This window comes from Nanorana parkeri, unplaced genomic scaffold (assembly GCF_000935625.1).
Source record: "Nanorana parkeri isolate BGI_ZX_2015 unplaced genomic scaffold, ASM93562v1 scaffold959, whole genome shotgun sequence".
In the NCBI taxonomy this organism is placed as follows: Eukaryota; Metazoa; Chordata; class Amphibia; order Anura; family Dicroglossidae; genus Nanorana; species Nanorana parkeri.
Genome location: NW_017307227.1, coordinates 123,493 through 139,863, shown reverse-complemented (window position 1 = coordinate 139,863; position 16,371 = coordinate 123,493). Strand labels below are relative to the sequence as shown.

The 16,371-nt window shown below is 42.7% G+C and overlaps 1 protein-coding gene across 1 annotated transcript in view; it reads left to right on the top strand.

The window, feature by feature from the left end:
- The window catches only part of KIAA1522 (KIAA1522 ortholog), a 62,737-nt gene that overhangs the window by 4,887 nt on the left and 41,479 nt on the right, over nt 1–16,371 (top strand). The window contains exons 2-3 of the mRNA XM_018566556.1: nt 5,543–5,544; nt 11,379–11,592. Coding sequence (XP_018422058.1) covers nt 11,418–11,592 — 175 coding nt within the window. The 5' untranslated portion in view covers nt 5,543–5,544; nt 11,379–11,417. The remainder of the gene's footprint in view (nt 1–5,542; nt 5,545–11,378; nt 11,593–16,371) is intronic.

The window sequence follows — 16,371 nt, the reverse complement described above, 5'->3', positions numbered from 1 at the left end:
CCCCCCCCCCCCCCCTTCCCACCATAAATTTACCTGTCCTATGCCCTCCCTGTTCTGTTCAGTATTGGAAGCTGTCAACTCAAAGCTTACACAAGGGCTTCTTTGGCTTCCAGGAGCTGAATTGAGTGGCAGGGGAGCAAAAGGAAGGTAATCATGAACCAATGGGAGGGTCAAGTTATACTGAACCTATTACTTTGGCCTGTGTGGGAAATTCACAGGTTCACTTTAAACTGGACCTTTCACATAAAGAGTACTATGGTGCTAAGAGAGGTTTTCCTCTTTTATAGTCCTTATGAACCAGAAGCTGAAAGGAAGTCACTAGCACGCCCTTGTATCTTTCTCAAAATAACAGCAATGGTGTGCTGGTAACTTCCCATCTGTTACTGTATAAACAATTATATTTTGTGCATTTTCTTTGACTTAAGGCATCAAGAAAGTGAGTTGAGGATATTTGATATTTATATACTGATTTAATGATTGAATTGGGATTTAATGGGAGGCCTGTAGCTAATTCCCCTTTTGCCCTTTATGATGTTGCTATGGCAGCATATAACAAGGAGGTCTGTGATGAAATGATAGTGTGTCACTGAGATGTGGTATAACAACATGGAAATACATTTGGGACAGTTCATGCAAAGTTATTCAGGTACTGAAATATACTTATACAGTATATATTTTATTAGTTTACTTAGAGTATAAAGATTATATTCATAAAAAGATATATACACGTTTGTTTCTGCCCAACCCTGAGCACTTATAACAATTACCGCATCTATAATGGTGGATAAGAGCTCTCATTTCACTACTCCAGCAATCAATAACATGCTCAGCATCACCCTCTAGAGATCTTCCATCTTTATCTTGGATGGTGCATTCTGGCTCATTCAGCATGTTTAACCCTTGCACCATGGGAAATACCACAGACCTTAGAGAATGCACTTTGAGTCCTCTGTGTAAACTTTATTGACTGAACTAAAGCATTATGGGGCTATGCTCAAGGACCAAACAAAATCATGGTGTTGTCCATTCCCAGCAGTAAATCAAATGTTAGCTCTCATCTCCTAACCTGGTCTTATTTTTCTTTCCATTAGGCTGTTTTTTTTTCTCCATTTATTCTACCATACTGCTGTGATAAACCTGTAGTCCTCTGACATACAGTATCTAGACTGTTTCCACTATCAACTGATGATTGTTGGCAATTAAAGGGTGAACACAAACAAGGGATGTGATCTATCATCCACTACTACTTACAATAGACTGAGTGATCCATCAGCAACAGCCATTAATGGGTTTATTTAATAGGACAAGTACAGTACAAAGTGCAGAAAGCCACAGCAACTAATAAGCAATCATGTTCCATTATACTGACTGATGAAAAAACAATGCATAGGTTGCTATGTGTTACTGCATGTTAGTATTGTTTTTTTCCAATATCACATTACACATTATGGGGGGAATTTATCAAAACTAGGGCAGACGGAATCTTGAGCAGTTTCCCATGGCAACCAATCAGCTTCCCTCTTCAGTTTGTTCAGTTAATTTGCTAATTTGTTGTCATTCACAGCTGCTCATGATTTTGTCTGCTCCAGTTTTGATAAATCCCCCTCTATGTCTTTAACCTGTTGGCTGAAGCAAGCTATATGTGAACATCCAAAACGTTCAGTCCTATAAATGGTTATGGGAATGCCTAGGCTGCACTGGTGACTACACAGACATGGCAATGGTTCATGCTCTAACTGCCAAGAGGGCTCTGTCGCTGTAATCGTGGGCTCCCAATCCTTCTTCCAAACAAAACTGGTGTAAGATTCATTTTAACGGGATGCGCAGCATGCTCTTGTGGTAGGTTTCAAGGACGATCTCCTACCCAGTCTCTAGGTCCATTACTCTTCAGCAGTAATCACAACACCATTACATTTACAGAAAGCATCTACTAACAACACTAGCTGGAGAATCTGGGACAAGTTTGTGGCCTTTGCAGTTGGCCAAGACTTTGACCTCCATCTGTGTCTCAACAGGTTTGGCTTTGGGTCTGAGCTTTCTTAAAACTCAGATGGCCTGCTAGCCCTGCTGAGGTGAGCATACTGAGCTCTTGGTGGATCAATTCCTCAAGGTTCTAAAAAACAGCCTTCAAACAAAGAATCCTTTTCCTCAATGGAATCTGATGTTAGTCCTAGCTGTGTTGTCTAAAGAACCTGTTTGCTCCAACAGAGGAATGCTCACGGTGAAACATCACCAGTGGTCCTAGTAGCCATAACTTTGGAAAGAAGAGTATCTGAACTTCAGGCCCCAGGCTCATTAGAACTATGCATCTGCTTATTTTCAGATAAAGTGGAGCTGCGACCATTGCAACACTTTGCCCCTGAGGTGGCATAATTATTCCATCTGACACGTGATTACTCACATTCCCAAAGGACTCCTAATTCAAAAGCTTACGAAAACTTGATGTCTTGAAAGCCTTACTTAAAGTGACATTAAAGGCAACTTTTTTTTCCCCCTCCCCCCAACGTTAATTAAAGCACTTACCTTAAATGATGTCTCTTAATCTGATGTTCTTCTTCTTTCTTGTCCTTTTATGTGTCCCTTCAGCGATGCGGTGGGTGTCCGATCAAGCGCTGACTCCTTCGGCTTGCTGGCACTTCCTCTCCCACGGTGTCTTCATGCGGGTGCACGCGTCCATAGACTTACCCTGCGTCCCTCCTCTTGTCCCGGCCGAAAATGTGAACTGCGCATGCACGCGCCCCAAGATCCGTTGCGGCTGCCCGAGACACAGGTGAGTTTAAACCACTGTTAAAGCGGGTTTTTCTTTTTTTTTTTACTTTTTGCATATATCTACTGCTCGTTAGCAGTAGATATATGCAAACAAAGCTGAGGGTTTAGAAACCCTTTAAGGGCACAGTGCAAGGGCTTCCTTCAGATCAACAACAGAAAAAACATATAAACAGCGCTCTCGGATGGGAAAAAAGTTAGCTTGGAGACATGTATGCAGCCCTGGGAAACAGGAGGAGAACCGGTGAATGAAAATAATCAAAAAAACAAGAAAGGGCGCAAAAACCACTGGCTAGCTAAAGGAGTTATAATGGAGACTAAAGGTGGTGGCACTTACGCGTGATTCCCAGGATCTGGAGAGGGACGGCCGGTGTGGAGGATCGGAGCACTCGTAGTGTGGGTCCGACTGTAGCTGGTATGCTGATCCGAGAGGTACATCCACGTACCTCTCGGACACCTCGTGGTGTGGGTCTGACTGTAGCTGGTACGCTGATCCGAGAGGTACATCCACGTACCTCTCGGATCAGCATACCAGCTACAGTCGGACCCACACTACGAGTGCTCCGATCCTCCACACCGGCCGTCCCTCTCCAGATCCTGGGAATCACGCGTAAGTGCCACCACCTTTAGTCTCCATTATAACTCCTTTAGCTAGCCAGTGGTTTTTGCGCCCTTTCTTGGTTTTTTGATTATCTTCAGATCAACAAACAGACTGTCTTCTCTGGAGGCAGAGTGTCCCTAGATATGATTTGCAAAGTGAGCAGTTGGTCTTTACACCACACATTTCTGAGTCAATACAGAGTCGATCCAGGCGCCTTATTGACGGTTGAGTTCAGAAGGATCATCCAAGCTACAATTTCTTTTGTTTAGTAAACCATTTCACATTCAATTCACCCTGTGAGCTAATTATTTATCACTAGTATGCTACCAGGAAGGCACCAGAAAAATTGTATCAAATATTTACTGTCATTTTTCTTGCCTGCTGTATATCCATGACAGCATGGTCACCCTCGGTCTGAAACTTTTAACTAGAGTACCAAGGGTCCTTTACTCTCTTACTTTTAAGCTATTTGCTGGTCCTGTAGGATGAGTTAGTGGGGAAGATCTATCACTAGTATGCTAATATGGATAAGCACTAGTAAAGGAAAAAAACTCAAAAATAAAATGGAAAATTGTATCAAATACTCCTGTTTGTGCTGCTGTTGAAGAGTTCTCCTCACTACCTCTCTGAGAAACCATTGTCACCTCTCTAATGAAGCCTCAGATAGCAGTAAAAACATGTTTGGCTGCACATATATGTTAAAATTGGTTAGACTGACTACTCACTTTAACAATCAATCAGGTTTTTATACATTTTGTAGAGGTTGCGAACCTTGCTTGACTTTGTTTGATCACGTGTAAGATCTGTTATGTATAACCTGCCTTACATAACTCTCTTTTGTTCTCCTATATAGCTTAGTTCCACTTTGTGTGTGACAGAGGGCACACAATTAAATCCATATTCTGTCACATTTCTACATGATGGTATGTCCCATCTATCACGGGTTCAAGGGCATGTTGTCAGACTGGTATGTGAACCAATACAAGCATTGTCTAACTTATTGAAACAAGCATTTTTAAAAACAGATCCTCCATCCTTGAAACCTGATCTAGCAAGCTATAGCTGATAGAGATTACCCCATGTTAACAGCAGTTAACTATACTGATAATTATCAGGAATTGTTTGTCAGGAATGTTGCAATCATTGCCTGCAAAGGTCAGGTGGAAAAGTTTTTTAAAACAATTTAGATTATGTCCTGTCCACTGAATTCTTATCAGAAGACCTAGTTTTCTTTTTTTTAATTCTTTATTTTATAGTTTTCAAGACATAAATTCACACTAGACACAGAAAGGCATCAGTTATGCATCTACTACAGATACTAGACCTGGGTTGGGACTAGCCAGCCCACAAAAAGGAGACAGAAGACAAAAAAAAAAACCCTATAAATACTGAGTGTCGTATGCTCACAGAAGGCAGAGAGTCTGGTAGCAGCATATAGACAAACAAATACAAAATGCACACATAGATGCATAGATGCATTGTCTGCATAAATGCAGACAATATACAAAGTGCAGATTGGGTGGGGGGTGATGGGGGACTATTGTGGTAGAACCCCGTCTCACCCAGTGGACATAACGTATATCGCAACAGTGCGATCTCGATGATACAGAGCTAGAACGCCCAGGGGTGGTGTGTAATCACCTGCCACTGCTAGGTAGTATGGAGAATCCGGCTAAGGACAGCTCTGAAAGTTGGGACTAAAGTCTGATGGTGCGCATTAGTATCGCAACAGTGCGATCTCGATGATACAGAGCTAGAACGCCCAGGGGTGGTGTGTAATCACCTGCCACTGCTAGGTAGTATGGACAGCTCTGAAAGTTGGGACTAAAGTTTGATGGTGCGCATTATACCAGAGTAGATCCTTACTCCTCAAATAGCAGCCTAACCCTAGACTGTGGACGAGCAGACGAGACAACGTAATAGGAACCGAAACATATGGGTTGTATAAATGGGCACACGGACCAAGCTCAGGAATGGTAGAGGAAAGACAGAAATATAAACATACAGAGGAGCACGGAATGTGGTATGGTCCAGCGAGAGAGAGGAGCCACCCCTCTCCTCAGTGGAAAGAGGCTCTTCAGGAGACCATCATGGTATTGTATTCAGAGGAATAGATGAATTCTAACCAGTAGAACCAGGCCTTCCTAAATTTAGCATCAGTATGATGGAGAGTAGCGGTACGCTCCTCCATCACTCTGATCTCCTCCACCTTTTTGAGCCATAGTTTCACAGACGGAGGTTCTGGACTCTTCCAGCAAAGTGGTATGCAAGCTCTAGCTGCATTAATCAGATGGGTCAGCTGGGATTTGCGGTATCGGGAGAAGACTTCGTTTTATAGGAAAACCAAGTGGAGAATAATAGGTGTATATGTTACCCTCAGCAAGAATGAACATTTTAAGTTTTTTAATTTGGCTATGGAGTATGCCTTGCAGCTTATTTTCTTTTTTACAATAATGATACAATAATGATACTAAATCACTATATGCATTGCCGTTAATATATATGTATTTTTTCTCAATAGCTGTGTATGGTAGAGTGGAATGGTCATGGTGAAACCAGAAATCCTAATCTGCATACTAGTTTAAAGTCAGATACTTATAAAATACTAAAGCAAAGGATCTGCATGACAGCCAAGGAACTAGTATTTTCAGAAGAGGTCAACAGTAGCAATCATCTTACTTCTTTACCATAGGTTTACTTCAAAGTGTATGAATAGTCTCAACTTTTCTTTTTTAGTTTTGGACACAGCGGAAAGGGTTACCACTTAGTAGTTAATACCTCTGCCTTGCAGCACTGGGGATCCCTGGTTCAAATCCCGGTCAGGTCACTAGCTGCAAGGAGTTTGCATGTTCTCCCTGTGCTTGTGTGGGCTTCCTCTGGTTACTCCGGTTTCCTCCCACACTCCAAAGACATGCTGGAAGGTTAATTGGCTCCTGTCTAAATCGACCATGTATGTATTCATGTGTGATAGTGATCTTAGACTGCAAGCTCCATGAGGGTAAGGACTGATGTGAATGTACAGTATGTAAAGCACTACGTCAATTGTTGGTGCTATATAAATACCTGTAATAAATAGAATAGAAATATATCTGTCACATGGCCAGCACACAAACAAGTAAGACCTCAGATGTTTACTAATGTCAAATAACAAAAGCACCAACATTTGGGAGGCACAAAAGCCCCCTTCACCATGTTCCTGGTGGGGAGATTCACTCTTCCCATTATTCCTGATTGCCACTGTCACCAGAATAGGAAGTAAAGGGAGATCTTTTAATGGGGACACCTGCTTCAATGATAGCCATCTAAAGCTGGCCATACACCTTACAATTATCTGCAGATTTTCTGTGGTCAGATGGAAAAGGTGCAACAGATTCCTCCATTTACACTAAACTATGTGGATGGAGGAATCTCCACCTGGTCCAATCTGTTACACTTTTTCCATCTGACCACAGAAAATCTGCAGATAATTGTAAGGTGTATGGGCACCTTAAGAATGGAATTCACCTCACTTTGTAGACATTTTATCTTACTTCCTGATATGTCTCCAGGGAAAAAAACTGACGGGGTTTCAATCATTCCCTACTTTATCCAAAACTAAAAAGTTGTGGCTATACACAGATTGTAAGTTTTCCCCAGCTGTTAAATCTAGTGGTGTGGCCCTGCATTCTGCAGTAATTTGCTCATCATTGGACATCATCATCCTTTGTAAAACATTTGCTTAATTTTTTTTTTTAAACCCAAAGTCATCCTCGCACTTTGCAAATAGTCATGCAATGAATGTATGACTATAACCATAAAATATGCAAAATGTTTTAATTATAGAGCAGCGCTGGAGGCATGGTTCCATATGGCCTGGGAGAAATAATAGATGAATGGTCCATAATAATCCTGCTTTTTTATGTTTACAGAAACAGGCCGCTGAGGGAAAGAATGATTGTTTATATGGGATGGTGATGTCATGTCAATTACAACGACTTACTCTGAGTGACTGTGCACTCTTGTATGCCACGAAGGGGACTCTCTGTGCCAGCTCTCGTTTGTAGCACAGCAGCGTGGCAGCTGCCCCCTGTGAGTTCCCCCGCATTAGAGAGACGTTCCAACCGTGCTGTTCAAATTCCGAGCTATGACGAGCGTCACAAAAATCAGCTTAGCTCTGAGATCAAACATTACTTACTCCTTTTTTTTTACACAGGGAAGCTCCTTAAAAAATACAAATAAAATACATAGTATACAACACTTCTCCAACCAACCATACAATGCTGAGCATTGCTTATTAGGCCTAATCTGAAGATTATCTTCCTGGGTATGAAGTGAAAATGATCCCTAACCTAACATCCAAAGACCTGGAAAGAAAATGAGCTGAATATGCTGATTTCTATTTTTCCTTGCACATTGAGGAGGTAAGGACAGTTAGGTGGCCTCATATTTTATACTTCTACTCTATATATACTTCTTTAAGGCCAGATTTACTGGAGTTACATAGTTAGTCAGGTTTAAAAAAAACAAAAGAGAGAAAAGTCTATCGAGTTCAACCTATAGAAAAATTAAAGAATAGAAAAACCTCCATAAACAGAACCCTATGCCCACAGTTACCCACAGGTGATCCGAAAAAAACGCTAAAAATCACTATAAGAACTACAAATTCTTGCTCCTCCTTGAAAAAATTAAAGGATCTAAACCCCAAACAGAGGACATTTTGTTAGCTAAAGCACCGTGGATCAGACAATTGCCATGTTTTTGTCATAAAATATTGTTTTCACCTTTCTTTGTATCTCAGTGTTGCTGATGTATTTCAGCCACTTCCTGTACACTTGCTGCAAATGATTGCTCTTTACCAGCTCTTTCACAATGGTGGACCTTTCAGTTGCTACCACTTATCAGGAGGTGTGTGAACGAAGATGTTCATGGCAGGATCACCAGGGATTATTTTAATGACAAGTGCATATTTAGAAGATTGAAAACAATTTTTGATTAGACATTAAGGCCTGGTTCACACCGGCGTGCAAGCGCGTTTGTGCGCGCTTGGACGCTGTGTGGCCCCATTGATTTCAATGGGGTCATATCCGTACGGCAAACGTGCCAAAAGGGCCCCCGCATTATTTTGTGTGCTGCTCGGGACGTGTTTCTTCCTGCCGTTTGTGTGCGTTTGCATGTGTGGAAACGTGGGGGAAAACTGTGCGAGTTGCCGGCCGCGTTTTTGGTGCCATTAGAAATTAATGGCACCGCAAGCTTGCTTTGCGGTTGTGCACGTTTATGTTTATAGAACGCACAGGTGTGAACCAGGCCTTAAGGTTATTTCCAGTTTCTTTTCAGTTTTAATGCTCTGCTGCTGTATACACGAGAAAAAAAAACTAACTTTGCCAGGAAGTAGTCACTCTCTCCACAATCAAGTGCTGCCCCGCATATCCTCCTCCGTGGTCCACTGCCTATCCTTTTTCGGGCTGAATGACACCCATTGTCAATTAACCCACAAAAAGCCTGAAATTGGGCTTTAACATGTTCAAGCTTTTATTAGATGTAGACTGGGTTTAGGTCTACTTTATAACTCCAAAAGGAATAGTCAGAACTCTTTATAATAAATGCATAGACCTGGGAAGCTGGGTGCAGAAATCTAATTTCTAGAGTCCAAGGGGGATAAATGCTGAACTTTGGGGACTATAAAGTTACATGTGTTATAGTAGTTGAAGACTCTGATTACTCCCATGGTGACTTCTATGAAATCCCACAAATCTTGTTTACATGCGGGTGGAAGTAGAGCTCCTGCTGTACCTCTGTGCCCACTTGGATGCAAGTACTGCAGACCTCAGCGCTATGGTCACATCTCCACCCCCGTCTCCTCCTGACCATTCAGAAAACGGAGCCTGGTCTGTGTGTTTTGTAAATGCTTAAAATTCTGCTTTACGGAAGCCAGATGGTGATTTTAGAAGTTATAAAGAACAACTACAGAAATTACACATATTCTCAAGAGGTGCAAAAGAGGGGATACGTTTGCAATGTTGAGGTTATCTGCTGGCGGTAGTATAGGTAATAAACTGTTTAAGATTCCTGAGAAAGAGATGTGGCCACCACCTGAGATTGGATGAAAAGAGGTTGCAGCGCAAAGTACAGTATCAGTGAAAGTACAGAACTTTCTTCCTCAGGTAGTGATATCAGATGAAAGACGAAAATGTAGATACATTTAAAACACTGTTAGATGTCTTCATCAGCGAACACAATTTACAGGGGTACAGGAAACTCTTAGGATGAACTGGATGGACTCATGTCTTAACGTGACCCTGGAAAAAACATAGATACCTTGTCGCTAGTTTTTGTGACATGACGTTCCATTAAACGTACTCTTTGGACTGCAATTTGGTTGGTGTGCTGGTGACATCTATTTATTTTTAACGTGACCCTAAACTCAGGAGTTAAATCTTAAAAACACATTCAAGTACCCTAACTATTAATAATAATGTATCTTATTTGTGTATCACTCGGCTGTAGATCCTCAAATCATCTCTGAATTGGTGCTGACACCGTCCTTCCTTCTGGAGGGTGGCTACTTTTGTTCCCCATGGTCCCTGTGTGTGTTGCAAAGTAGTCACCACTCCAAGCTCACTCCCGTGATGGACTACAATCTCACATTTAGTTTACTCATTTGTATTGAGATTGTATTCTATCACAGGAGCAAGTTTTGAGCGGTGGCTACTTTACAACACACACAGTGACCATGGGGAACAAAAGTAGCCCCCCTCCAGAAGGAAGGACAATGTCAGCAGCAATCCAGAGATGATTTTGGGATCTACAGCGGAGTGATACACAAATAAGATACAGTTTTGTTAATAGTTGGGTACTTGAATGTATTTTTAGGATTTAACCCGAGTTTACCATCACTTTATTTTAACCTTACAAATCATGTACCTTGTGAAGCATTAATGTTACTGAGCAATTCATCAAAACTGTCCATATGCTGATAGAACTTTGTTTGAACAAGAACATCGTTTGAGAGAGCATTCAATCTTGCCATAATTTATTTTGAAAGCTCAGACTGGCTACTTGATTGAAATCCCTGACATATTGAACAAGGTTCCTTGGTGTCTGGCACACAGAATTTAATTTGTTCATTTTCCATCCCGCTCCTTCCAATTTTCTAAAACAATGACCGATCATTCGAAACTCAAACTAAGGTTTCAAAAACAAATGTTTTCGAACGAAATTCTCCTGGTGTAAGGCCATGATTAGACAATTGAAACAAATGTTTTCTAATCTCTTTGGTGTGTAAAGTCAACACTTGAAGAACCCTAACGTTCAAGCAGCCATGTAATGGAAGTTTGTGTGTGTATGTGACCTGGCTGTGTATTTATGTGACCACCCTCTCTCTCTCTCTCTCTCTCTGTCTCTCTCTCCTCCTGACAATAGCACTATTCTTCTGGCTGGCTCTGATGTAGCTGGAAGCGTTTTTAGGACAAGCCCAATGTTATGACAACGGATCGTGTTTACAGAGGGAGGCGCATGGACACACAATGGGTTAATAAACTTCAGCACCATGCCCAGATTTTAACCCTTCTCAGCCGGGATCGCCATTGGCTGTTGATCTGTAATAAAGATCGTTATGAAAATAGGAGTGGATGATGCATGCATGTGTGTAAATGCTGATCCTTGCTGTATCATCACCAGCTGTCTTCAAGAGATGTCCCCTGAGTGTCACCTGTGCTGGTGGCAGATGACAGTCCTGGGAGGTGGGGGGTAAAGGCAGCGATGGCTCTCCCTGGCTCGTGTCACTCCTGTCCCAGCCTGATGTCCCCGGTGTCCCAGGTGTGCCGAGCCCCGCCTCCGGGGCTGGAATGCGGAAGCGGGTGGGAGGAGGAGTCCGGAGAGACACGGCGGGGAGAGTCCCGGAGAGAGAGCCCGGGACAGTGGGGGGGGCACCGGAGACACGTCGTGCCATCGTGCAAGGGCTATGAGGGCGCAGCCCGGGACACGTGGAGGATAACACAGGAGAGGAGCCGCCCGCGTTGTGTAGCAGATGAAGTAGCCTGGTAGTGCCACCATGCCCCCCGCCCAGTGAGCCATGTCTGCCCAAACCGCCCTCCCCGCCGACCATGACCCTTTGCCCCCGGTGCCAGACTCGGGAGCCTTGGAGCCCAAGAAGAAGAAGCACAAAAGTGGCACTCTGCGGCGGGCACTGAGCTGGCTAAGGGGGCGCAAGAAGAAAAAGCCGGAGGCCAAGCAGCAGGAGAGCAAAGGTGAGAGCTGGGGAATGCCAGGTGTGTGCCCATTGTGGGCTGCCATATGGATGTGCCCAGAGGAAGGCACGATCACACGACCTGCTGATGCTCAGTCTAGCGGAAAGCCATGTAGATGTCATGTACGGGGCATTCTTCCCAGGGTTCTGTATCCTACTAAACTTCATAGATCGATAGTGACGAGTGCTGGCAGCCATGGGGCCTTTACCCTGGCACATTTCACATGACTTCATAGATACAAGGCTTGTGGTCTTATTATGTATACATTCACTTAGCTTGTGATCACTGAGCTCTGCACAGATTGCAATGAGAAACTTTGAAAACTTCTCATTCTCTGCATGCTCCCTTCTCCACCTTCTTACCCCAGAGGAAACCTTCAAACCATTTTGGTTTTTGGGGAACCCTGCTAAAACCAGTTCATTATGGGTCAGTGGGTAGAATACCCCGCTTACTGTGGTCAGCGAGAATAATGTCCCTTACATTGGTGATCAGCAGGAAGAATACCCCCTCCCCTTTATGGTGGTGAGCGGGAATAATGTTAGTGGGAAGAATGTCCCTTACATTGGTGATCAGTGGGAAGAATGTCCCTTACATTGGTGATCAGTAGGAAGAATGTCCCTTACATTGGTGATCAGTAGGAAGAATGTTCCTTACCTTAGTGATCAGTGGGAAAAATGTCCCTTACATTGGTGATCAGTGGGAAGAATGTCCCTTATATTGGTGATCAGTGGGAAGAATGTCCCTTATATTGGTGATCAGTGGGAAGAATGTCCCTTATATTGGTGATCAGTGGGAAGAATGTCCCTTATATTGGTGATCAGTGGGAAGAATGTCCCTTATATTGGTGATCAGTGGGAAGAATGTCCCTTATATTGGTGATCAGTGGGAAGAATGTCCCTTATATTGGTGATCAGTGGGAAGAATGTCCCTTATATTGGTGATCAGTGGGAAGAATGTCCCTTATATTGGTGATCAGTGGGAAGAATGTCCCTTATATTGGTGATCAGTGGGAAGAATGTCCCTTATATTGGTGATCAGTGGGAAGAATGTCCCTTATATTGGTGATCAGTGGGAAGAATGTCCCTTATATTGGTGATCAGTGGGAAGAATGTCCCTTATATTGGTGATCAGTGGGAAGAATGTCCCTTATATTGGTGATCAGTGGGAAGAATGTCCCTTATATTGGTGATCAGTGGGAAGAATGTCCCTTATATTGGTGATCAGTGGGAAGAATGTCCCTTATATTGGTGATCAGTGGGAAGAATGTCCCTTATATTGGTGATCAGTGGGAAGAATGTCCCTTATATTGGTGATCAGTGGGAAGAATGTCCCTTATATTGGTGATCAGTGGGAAGAATGTCCCTTATATTGGTGATCAGTGGGAAGAATGTCCCTTATATTGGTGATCAGTGGGAAGAATGTCCCTTATATTGGTGATCAGTGGGAAGAATGTCCCTTATATTGGTGATCAGTGGGAAGAATGTCCCTTATATTGGTGATCAGTGGGAAGAATGTCCCTTATATTGGTGATCAGTGGGAAGAATGTCCCTTATATTGGTGATCAGTGGGAAGAATGTCCCTTATATTGGTGATCAGTGGGAAGAATGTCCCTTATATTGGTGATCAGTGGGAAGAATGTCCCTTATATTGGTGATCAGTGGGAAGAATGTCCCTTATATTGGTGATCAGTGGGAAGAATGTCCCTTATATTGGTGATCAGTGGGAAGAATGTCCCTTATATTGGTGATCAGTGGGAAGAATGTCCCTTATATTGGTGATCAGTGGGAAGAATGTCCCTTATATTGGTGATCAGTGGGAAGAATGTCCCTTATATTGGTGATCAGTGGGAAGAATGTCCCTTATATTGGTGATCAGTGGGAAGAATGTCCCTTATATTGGTGATCAGTGGGAAGAATGTCCCTTATATTGGTGATCAGTGGGAAGAATGTCCCTTATATTGGTGATCAGTGGGAAGAATGTCCCTTATATTGGTGATCAGTGGGAAGAATGTCCCTTATATTGGTGATCAGTGGGAAGAATGTCCCTTATATTGGTGATCAGTGGGAAGAATGTCCCTTATATTGGTGATCAGTGGGAAGAATGTCCCTTATATTGGTGATCAGTGGGAAGAATGTCCCTTATATTGGTGATCAGTGGGAAGAATGTCCCTTATATTGGTGATCAGTGGGAAGAATGTCCCTTATATTGGTGATCAGTGGGAAGAATGTCTCTTACATTGGTGATCAGTGGGAAGAATATCCCTTACATTGGTGATCAGTGGGAAGAATGCTAGTTACATTGGTGATCAGTGGGAAGAATGTCCCTTACATTGGTGATCAGTGGGAAGAATGTCCCTTATATTGGTGATCAGTGGGAAGAATGTCCCTTACATTGGTGATCAGTGGGAAGAATGTCCCTTACATTGGTGATCAGGGGGAAGAATGTTCCTTACATTGGTGATCAGTGGGAAGAATGCTCCTTACATTGGTGATCAGTGGGAAGAATGTCCCTTACATTGGTGATCAGTGGGAAGAATGTCCCTTACATTGGTGATCAGTGGGAAGAATGTCCCTTATATTGGTGATCAGTGGGAAGAATGTCCCTTACATTGGTGGTCAGTGTCATGCCACTAGCTCTGACAATTGGTGTTTGACCAGGAACTATGCAGCCACCTCTGGAGGAACCATGGTTAAGAATGGCTGTCCTCTCAGGTTTCCGTCCTGTCTGAAAATGATCTAATTGCATTTTGATGAAATCACAAAATGGGGTAATGAAAGTTGCCATGCAGTCAGACGGATGGCAGAATATTGCCTTAGCTGAGATTGAATGATTTAGTAAGGTACATTTTCTTTATTGGATTTCACAGATACTAATGCATATACTCTCCTGTTAATATGGAACAAAACTAGCAATAATTAGAACAACAAATGTACAGAGCTATAAATATGTGTTTTTTGTTGTTGTAACCGTACCAGGAAAGTACACAGTTGAGGTCAGATGACAAGCAAAATGTCTGACTCCAGCAGCCTTCTCTCTGTGACTTTGCAGATAAATATCAGGAGATAGCAAATGCTTACATGGGGCGCTGGTGATGAATAATTTATTAGTACAGAAGTAAAATCTTTCTTGTGTTTATTTAATTGCCATAAGCGTCAGCATAACAGCATAGGTTAAGGAAACAAGTATTGCAAATATAGCATGAGAAAGGCAAGTGTGAGTTCAAGGTCATTGCATATTTCTATGATCAGCTAAGAGACACGTATTATTGAGGAATATGACTTAAGTTAGGCAGGCTACCTGGGGCAATACATATCTATGTCCAGGCTTGTATGCTTTATTCAGCTTTCTCCTGTCAGTTTGGCTATGACTTGTGTGCTGTCTTACATAGTCTTGTAGCTAGGCCTATCCATCATTAGCTCCCTGGTGCCCAACATGTGGCCCTTTTGCACTTGCTGTTCAGCCCTTTACAGACCATTGCAGTTAGTAGTGGGAGCATTTATTTGTAAAGAAGCTGTAATGACAATTATCTCTTAGCAGTCTCATGTAGCATGCCCCTAGTCTTTGGCTGTCTCTTGCAATGTGTCTTCCCTCATTGCATCTCCAAAACCTCTGACCATCTCCTCTAATATATGTGAGGTTTCTTACCAACTGCTGTCATTAATTTAATATTGTATGTGGCCCTTTAGAGCTGTCAGGGGCCAGAGTTGAGGCCCCCCATACCTCATAAGTGTACAACCGCTGTTGTAGCTGCTTGCACAGTTTTTCAGTAGTTGCAAAGTACTGCAACGGTGGCTTTACACATGGAGTAGCACACATAGCACCTGGTGGCAACCCATGGCACCATTAGGGCATAGTTCTGACCCTGATTCAAGAATGCTTGTCCTGCTGCCTCATTGTACCAATGGAAGCATCACTATTATGTATATATTACAAAGAAAGTTTTTATACTCCAAAATGCACAGCAGTGAGCAGGACATGTGAGTGTTCATTTGGTTTTAATTAAGAAGAGACCCTGATTCATATGTTGTATCATGACAGAGAGTTATTCATATATGAATAAGTGTGTATACGGTGATCGGGTGTACAGTTTGTTCTGAAACTAAGGAAAAGTATGATTCCCTTGTTTCCCCCCTTGACCTTGGCTAAACTTGTTGCATGGCTTTCATCTGCCCCAAGGCAACTAATGCATGGTGCATAGAGTTACCAGTAGTCAGTGCTGCATGCTGCACATTAGCCAGTGTCTTGCTATAGTCAAGGGGTAGTATTTGTATCTGCCTCCTCCAGTAGCTTTCTGCAGGCAACCTGTAGTGGGTGGGGCTTGCTGGGTCCCTCCTACAGCTCTGCTCTCGGCAAGGTAATAACTGGATTTTTAAAATATTTGGTTACACACAAAGTAGATTTATATCCTTTGTGGCTTTTGAGTAATATATTTAAATGAATGTTTTTGTGCCCAGAGTTTAGCTTCAAGCAGGTTAGAAAACGTGAATAGATCTCTGCTGCCCACCTCTGAGATCAGAAGTTCAAGCAGCATCTTCCTTACTTCTATCACCATAACTGTACATGTTTGAAAGAAATCACTTTTTTATGTTTATACCACATTCAGACCCCATTTACACCTGTGAATAGGAGTCTCAGGTATTGCTCCAAGACAGGGGTAGGCAACCTTGGCTCTCCAGCTGTGCTGAAACTAAAAATCCCATAAGGCATTGCAAGCCACAGGCATGACTCCCAGAGGCAGAAGCATGATGGAATTTGTAGTTTCAGCACAGCTGGAGAGCC